Source organism: Helianthus annuus, chromosome 17 (assembly GCF_002127325.2).
Source record: "Helianthus annuus cultivar XRQ/B chromosome 17, HanXRQr2.0-SUNRISE, whole genome shotgun sequence".
Lineage (NCBI taxonomy): Eukaryota > Viridiplantae > Streptophyta > Magnoliopsida > Asterales > Asteraceae > Helianthus > Helianthus annuus.
Window position 1 is genome coordinate 22,496,429 of NC_035449.2, and position 9,147 is coordinate 22,505,575.

At 35.5% G+C, this 9,147-nt stretch overlaps 1 protein-coding gene across 1 annotated transcript; it reads right to left on the bottom strand.

Annotated features, from left to right (window-relative positions):
- Positions 1 to 2,540: 2,540 nt before the first annotated feature.
- On the bottom strand, positions 2,541 to 3,251 carry LOC110922823. Its single transcript, XM_035986778.1, has one exon. It carries the CDS (start codon positions 3,059 to 3,061, stop codon positions 2,546 to 2,548), a length of 516 nt encoding a protein of 171 aa, XP_035842671.1. The 5' UTR covers positions 3,062 to 3,251; the 3' UTR covers positions 2,541 to 2,545.
- Positions 3,252 to 9,147: the final 5,896 nt, after the last annotated feature.

The window sequence follows — 9,147 nt, forward strand, 5'->3', positions numbered from 1 at the left end:
AAACATAATTAAAAAAACCAATATTTACCCAACCATTTCTTCATATGTGCAGCCATCTTTCTTCATTTTATAAACCATCTTTCTCTCTCTCTCTACCTAACCATTTCTTCGTATGTGCAGCCAGAGTCCCTCCACCATCAACATCACCGTCGCCACTGCAATTGAACACCAAGCAATCACACAAGGTCCGGCAACGATGACTGAGAGTCCGGTGGTGGCCGGTGGGATTTTTCCGACTGTGGCGTCGTCGCGTACGGCGGCGGAGGTAACTTTCCGGCAACTTTTTCAGAGCCAAACACCCTTACCCCCCCCCCCCTAAATTGGAACTGGCCTCCGATTCCCCTATCATCATACACGATCAGTTTTACCCCTATATCTTTTTCACCCGAAATGACGGTGATGGTGGCGGCGACGGTGGTTCGGAGGGGGAGAACAAGATTCCGACGGAGGGTGGTGAGCCCAGAGTGAAAAGGAAGATGAAGACTGCCTTTCAGTTGGAGATTCTTGAGAAAACTTTGCTGGTATGTAAAGTATTTTTCTTTTTGATTATCTTGGTTTTGGTTGAATTTTTGGTAAGTTTGTTGCTTGATTTGATCTGTGGAAAAGAAATGAAGGGGAGCGGCGTATTGTTTGATGGAGCTGCTGTAAAGAATTGAGGGAGAAGGGTATTGAAGTCTAATGTTTCATTCAGCTGTGGGTCAGACTCATTCCCATGTATGACCCGGTCAGAGGCTAGTAAGAGGCTGGGTAAGTATTAAGAGGGATGAAACAAACAATCTGAAATCTGACCCGGTCAGACATAAGGTAATAAGAGCCTATTAAGAGGCAAACAAACAAGGCCTTAGGGGTTGTTTGGAAACCTTATGCTAAGCCATTAAGAGGCCAGAAAGGTTAAAAAAGATTCTTTCCGAACGTGAGCGTCACCCAAGAGAGAAACTCCATTTTATGCTCCGTATTTTATGTCATGCATCATGGCTGGGTGAGTTGTCCCATTGCGAATGAATATCCGTGCTTCCAATCTGGTCATGCACTTCTTTAAGATGTGGAACGTGGGAGCTTTCCTCTTATAAAGAGGGCTAAATCTTTCGTAGGGGATAAGGATGGTGTCGATGTCTTAATAGAAAGCGGTTGATAGTCTCGTCTGCTAGGATTTTCCGAACTTCCCTTCGCCTTTTTATCTCTTAGTTAAGGGGGGTTTAGAGAACATATTGATCGTTTTGAACTAAAAGAAAACTTTTGGGTGAAATACACACATTGTGTATAATATCGTCACTAATAGTTGCATAGAAGTCTCTAAAACATAGAAAAGCAGGATGTCCATAAAGTGTACCTGTCGGAGTCCTATTAAAACCAATAAATATAGGTCTGCCTACCATCCACACGTTAGAATAAATAGAGTTTTCCGAAAAAACCTGCTAGTTGAATAGGACCTTTTAGGGATAAGAGACATATGGATAAAAAGAGAGCCAAAAAAGGATCGGTTAACATGTTTCTAAAACTTACCCATTAAGATACTCCATGAACCATTAAGAGATGTTTTTTAAGTGAACCAAACACACACTACCTCTGTCCGATTCAGAGGTAGCCTTTACCAAACAGAAATTTTTTTAAAGGAATAATGGATTTTAATAATTCTAACTATTGCCCATTGGCCGGCAATGGTCCCAACTTCAAAAATTCCCACTAGCGGTCCTATCTTTTCACATATTGGCCTTCAATGTACCCTGACTAACAGAACGCATACGCCATTAGTCTCCGATCGCCGTAAAAACGTTTTTGGCCGGAAAAAGCTTCCTAAAGATCCGATCTATGGTTACAAACAAGTTTGGGATGAAAACTTTGAGTTTTCTAGCTAAAAAGTTGAGTTTTCCAGCCAAAAAGAAGTTTTTCGGCGAAAAAAGAGTTTTTCTGACGACCTTAATAATTGGATCTTTTTACTAGAAAAGATTCATAAAGGTGCGTAATTGGATCGTTACAAAGAGGTTTGAGACGAAAAGGTTGAGTTTTCCGGTCAAAATGGAGTTTTCCGGCCAAAAACGTTTTTCCGGTGACCGGAGACTAACGACGTTAGCGTTCTGTTAGTTAAGGTCCATTGAAGACCAATATGTGAAAAGATGGGACCGCCAATGGGACTTTTTGAACTTGGGACCTGCCGACCAATGGGCAATAGTTTGGATTATTAAAATCTATTATTCCTTTTTTAAAAATGAAATAAGAGTAAATTACAAGTTTTGTCCTTTATGTTTGTACCAAATTGCAGGCAGTGTCATTTACCTTTAAATTTGATGAGTTTTGTCCTTAACGTTTCAAAATCTTGCACGTTATGTCCTTTAGCCCTAACTCAGTCAGATTTTTTTGTTAAATATGTTGCACATGAGGGCATCTTTGTCATTTTATCTTTTAGGGGCTATTTTGTGATAAATTATTATTCAGGGACTATATGTAAAACACTAAAAAAAGAAATATAAAAACTCTCCCTCCTCTCTCTATCTTCTCTCTCTCCTCTCTCTCCTCTCTCTCTCTCTCTCTCTTATCACTTCTCCGATCAGAAAAACAACTCTCTGATATCGGGACAAACTCTCCGATCAACAAGTGTAGGATTAGAAAAACAACTCTCTGATCTCGTAAGCATTGTAATTCCATCAGAAATCTTCGTCGTAGTCGGACTACACGGCACCGACCTCACCGGAGAATCCAAACTCCACCGGAGAATCTGTCTCATGGCGGCAATAAGATGAGCGGTTGGATCAGGCGGCGGACCTGGCGAGATCGGCGATCTACAGAACGACACTTGGCGAGTCATCGCTTCTTCGGTTGTTATCAACTGTTTGCTCCTAATGATCTCATCCTTAACCGCCTCTCCACGTAATCCACAGATCCATTTATGTTGATAATGTTCTCGTATCCGTTCTATGTACTCTGGTGTGCACTCCTCCGTCAATCCGCAACAATCGCACTTAACGGATTCTACTTCGGTCATCTCTGTTATAGATTTTGTTGCTGCTGGTTGTGATTCAGTTGATGGCATCAACATCGCATTGCTAATTACGGTGGTTGACATTTTTAAGATTGAACAAGCTGAAACATACACTTATTCGTTTCAAAATAAATATTTTGTTGACAGAAAATCAAAATTAGATTAAATTACCTTCACTGTTTACCGGTTTCTCACTTCATTCAAGCTCAATTTTCCTCAAATTGAACTCAACTCTTTTACAGAGTGAAAACCAGGGGAGCTAATGTTTTATAGCACAATTTGGAAAGGCTGCAGATGAGTGATGCTAGGCTTGTAGCAGTTTCACATTGTCAAAATTTGGGGGAGAAATGATGAGAGAGACAGGAGAGAGAGAAGAGAGAGGAGGAGAAATGATAATGAGAGAGAGATGAGAGAGAGAAGAGAGAGGAGGGAGAGTTTTTATATTTCCTTTTTTATTTTCAGTGTTTTATATATAGTCCCTAAATAATAATTTACTACAAAATAGCCCCTGAAAGATAAAATGACAAACATGCTCTGATGTGCAAGTCATATGACCATATTTAACAAAAAAATCTGACTGAGTTAGGGTTAAAGGACATAATGTGCAAGATTTTGAAACGTTAAGGACAAAACTCATCAAATTTAAAGGCAAAGGACACCGTCTGTAATTTGGTACAAACATAAAGGACAAAACTTGTAATTTACTTATGAAATAATTTCCGGATCAACCTCAAAAATTTTAATGTTGATTGGAAAACATGCTTAAGCTATTTCATCACATTCTTCTTGCTGGGATGGGTAACCAGTGACCGAGCACACAACCAATCACACAAGCATATAACCCAACAGGTTCGACAAGTTTATATTAATTTATTAAAACGATTGCAAGCAAATAAATCAAGATGACCAGAACAAAATATATATTGATTCTACTTTTGACTTGAGAAAACATATATTAGCCCTACTACAATTTGAATGCTACGTAGATAAACCAAATTCGAAGATTAACAGATACACACAAAGAATTTGAAAAATAACTTTAACTAAATTATTACTATTAGTCTCTAGACTTATGATCTCCTCCAAACCACCCCTTTGAGATCAACCGAATCTCCCTTTAGAACCTTCAAGTCTAACAAACTTCAACTATGTTGGAATTGCTTATATTTTCACTCTCCCTCTCAATACCAACACTCTTCATTCCAAAACTCGTACTAAATTCTAGTGTATTTGTCTTCAATAAACCTTTAAATAAGATGCCGGCTACTTGATTGTTTGTATCAACATATATTAAATCAATCTCACTGTTTAAAACTTTTTCTTAAGCATAATGATAGCGCACATCTATATGATTGGTACGAGCATGGAATGTGGGATTCTCTCCTAGTTGGATCGTTCACTTGTTATCACAAAACAATTTAACTTTTTAGTCGACATACCTTCGGGTTCAGATCTTCCAACATTCTAACTAGCCACGTAAGTTTTTGAGCAACCATAGCCGAAGCTCTACATTCGGTCTTTATAGTAGATAAAGAGACCGTAGGCTGTCATTTGCTACACCGCAACACAGCATTGTCTCTAGTAAAGAAAACATAACATGTTATTGACCCTCTTAGATTAGGTTATTGGGCATAATCCGCATCACAAAATCCTTGAAGCTCAATCTTTGACTCCCTCGTAAACTTCACACCCAAGTTAGGCGTGGCTCTAAGTCTCTAACATATCTTAGAACACGTCTGGCTGCGAATATATGAACCAACTTAAGACCCCCCAACGAAAACGCTATATTGCCCAAGTCAGGTGTAGCTCTAAATCTCTAACATATCTTTGAACACGTCTAGCTGCGAATAGGTAAACCAACTTAAGACCCTCACCGAAAACATATCGAGTCTTATAAGTGTTAAGCAGGGCCGGCCTGAGGGCGGGCGAGCCGCACCCCCGGCCAAGGCCAAATTTTCCCGAGGGCCTAAAATTATATATATATATATATATATATATATATATATATATATATATATATATATATATATATATATATATAGAGTAAGGTTAACATACAAAAAGCCTTATCATACATCACGTAGGAGACAATGATAACCGTTGGATCAGGGCTATAATCATGCATGGGACCACATAATCACGCATGGGACCACATAATCACGCATGGGACTATAATCACGCACGTTCTATGATAATAACGCACGTTATATTTTTTGTCATGTATGTTAATGTAGGTTAAGCCCTGATGTACATTATACTTTCTCTCTCTCTCTCTCTCTATATATATATATATATATATATATATATATATAGGATAATGCTAGATAAAAAACCCTAAAATTCTTAAAAAACTCTGGAAACCCAAATGGGAAGCCATTTTTACCCAACCTCCCGACATTTTTTTTTTTGAAAAAAATTACACATGTAATATACATGTTTTAGAGTGTTTTGGGCCAAAAAAAACAAAAAAGCGCCGAAGGGATTTTTTTTTAAAAAATAAACAAATTTCAGCTCCTAACACGTGTTAAGCAAAAAATCCATAATTTCGCTGAAAATTGCTGAAACTTGTTTTTTTTTTTTTTTAAATATCCCTTCGGCGCTTTTTTGATTTTTTTGGCCCAAAAGTCTTAAAAACATGTATATTACATGTGTTATTTTTTTAAAAAAAAAAAAATGTCGGGAGCTTGGATTTTCTCGGGTTTTTTATATATATAGGGTTTTCTATCTAGCCCTACCCTATATATATATATATATATATATATATATATATATATATATATGTGTGTGTGTGTGTGTGTGTCTATGTGTGTGTGTGTGTAAACGTGAAACCGAAAAATATATTTACCCCTCTATTATAATTTAATGATATAATTTATTGGGACTAAATAATCTTATTTTGATCCATATCTAAAATCTTATAGTTTATTGGGCCCAATAATCTTATTATGATCCATATCCATTACCCAAACATCTATCTTATCTAATTATTAATAAAAAGTAAAAAAAATAAAATAAAATAAAGCGGCATTGCTGCTAGTTGTTTGATTCCATCAAATGACCCAATATTGTTACTTCACGTCCAGTGGCGGATTCATAAATTTTTTCTTGGGGGTGCGAAATATTTTCAAATATTTTAGGCCCCTAGCTGTATAAAAATGTCGGTTCATAGGGGATCGGGTCGGATCATGTAAGACAAAAGAACATCAAACTAAAATTTATAAATCATCGGAAACACGTCAAACGTCATTACAAAATACAAACGTATTTAACATTGTGCCCTATAGGTTTTTTTTTTGACATATATCCAAAATATCATCTAAAGATACTAAACACGCCATACGTTCATTACATTCTTACTCATTGTTCCTGACACATATAATTTGCTCCATAAGTTCATAAAACAACACTAAACACTTAAACAAAATAAACAATCATGTTCAACCATAGCCCATAACTTTCAATTATATTTTTAAACATTCAAGCCCTAATATTAAATATTGATTAATTGTAACTAATCATTTAAACAAACAAAGCTATAAATAAAACAACAAAATCATTTAACTACAAGTCTAGAACAACAAAAAAATCAAAAAAAGATTAAATCCTTACACATCTATATGTTCTCCTAATCATCACATAAAAAAATAAATAAATAAATAAATAACCATACTAGTTCTATATTGGAATTCTAACGTAATATGGGTCGGTCCAAACGGAATTTTGGTTTTTCTGGTAAAAAAAGCCACCAGGTCGTGAGCAGTGGCGTCAAGTCGCTGAGAGTTTTTTTGGGGGCGGGATTTGAAAATGGAATGGGTGGATGGGTTTGGGTTATTTTATTAAGTTCAAAATTCTTTAGGTTGGGTTTAGGCTTGTGTTAATAAAAATTGATTACAGATTGGGCTTTGATTGGATTAAATAATTAAGTGAATAAGTGGTTAATAATTATTTTTTTTCTAAGTGGGGCGGTTGAAAATTTTCAAGGGGTGCGGGTGAAAAATTCCAAGGGGTACGGTCGGGATTTCCGGCGAAAAATAACACTAAAAAATATTTTTTCATGGGGTGCGCCCGCCCACCCTTAGCTTAGGGTGGGTACGCCCCTGTTCACGCCACCACCACAGCCATGTCGATGACCACCATCGACCGCCAAAATTTACCACGACGACCACCATATGACCACTATCGACCGCCAAAATTTACCACGACGACCACCATAGCTCAATCAAGGTGTGTTTTTTTCTTATTCCACTTTCTTAATTCACACAATTTTATATCTATATAAAAAATATACATGTTAAAGGAATCAAACTCTTTATATACATAAAAAAAAATTGTACAAAAGGCTTTTTATGCAACAAAATTAGTTTTAAAAGGTATAAAAAATAATTATTATACAAAATTTGACTCAATTTATGTGCGTTCATGTTTTTTTTTTTTTTTTGTTTTATTTATAAATATGATTGAAACTAAGACAATAAAGCCCTAATATGTTAGTAGTAAACATTAAGTAAAGGATGGATAAATAACTGAAATTAACCGACACCGAACCACAACTGAGCTTCATAACCAATTAACCGAAACTGAAGTTCGGTTATGGTTATGGAAATCCCATCACCGAAGCTAGTGGTTATGGTTAAAGGTAATAACCGAACGGCACTTTGCACACCCCTACTTAAAATTTAGAATAGAGTAATTGTTAATTGTTAGATTACGAATTAAGTAATTATTAATTGCTGGATAATAATATAGAATTAAGTTATGGTTTTAGCTTTTGAATTTGGATTTAATTTTTATAAATTATGCCTCTTAAACAACCATCCGATACTGAAAACCCTAAAAGGAGAAAACTAGATGAAGCGATGAAAAAGTCTCAAGTCGAAGCTTTGAAGTTAATTGTTGTTTAAAAAGGTAAAATGTCACACAAATGTAACAAAGTTTGCCAATTGTTCCAACTAAGTTATCCAATTTTTTTTTTGTTTAATTAAAATAACCAAACTTTAATTTGGTGTTCTCATAACATGTAATTACTAGGTCATCAGGTTATCAAATTTTTTTCTTATTTTTTACTATTTTTAATGCTTATTAGGTGATTTTTGCAAAATCAAAACCAATTTTAAACAAAATCATTGATCAAAAGACGTTTCAGTAATCATCCATGAAAACCTAAAACCTCCACCTCACAAACGATCTTTAACATTTCGAACCTTCAATCAACGTTTTAGTGAAACATTCATACATCTTGGATTCGCAAACTAAAACCTTCAATCATCGACGTTTCTTGGATCTACATGAGCAGACCTTTCGACGACGACATGTTTGCAAACGACGATGACCAGATTCAGAGCCGGCCCTGAAGGGGGGCGGGGAGGACAACCGAACAGGGCCCGTGATTTCGTAGGGCACGCAATTTAAAAAAAAAAATCCGATATTATATATGTAAAAAAAAATTTATAGGGTATAACCAAAAAAATATTAACTTAGGCCCACTTAAAAAAAAAATCATATTGTTTAAACTATTTAGCCCATTAGGTTAATGAGCCCAATACCCAAATATTTTCTAAAAACTAATAAAAAAAAAAGAATTTTGGGCGGCCCTAAGGGCACGTTTTTTCGAGCTCGAACATGGTACATGAATTCTTAGGGCCGGCCCTGACCAGATTCGACATTCACCAGTAATTTGGTCTACGTTTTGTGTATGATAGCAACAACTATATAGTTTAAAAGAATCAATCTTCTATGAGACAATTGCTTGACTTGTGTTGAGAATGGTCTCCGTTTTGTGGTCTACGTATGATAGCAACAACCATATGGTTTAAAAAACAAATAATCTTCTATGAGACAAGTGAATGGTTTTATTGCAGCATGACATTCATAACATAGTATCCAAATCACATAGATTCTGTAAGTAATACATTACAGACGGCCAGAAATGTCTTCAACTATGGTTTCAAGCCCTCATACACTTAAAAATAATAACTCTATGTTTTGAAAATATTAAAAGAAAATATATATTTTTCAAACTAAGAACGAATTATTTTAAAATTTTAGAACAAATATGTGTTTTTTAAATTTTTTTTAATTGAAAATTTCATGTCAATATTTATAAATTCCATGTCATGTTAAAGATTAAAAAAAATAGTGATACCTGACACATCATTATTGGTAACCTGTTG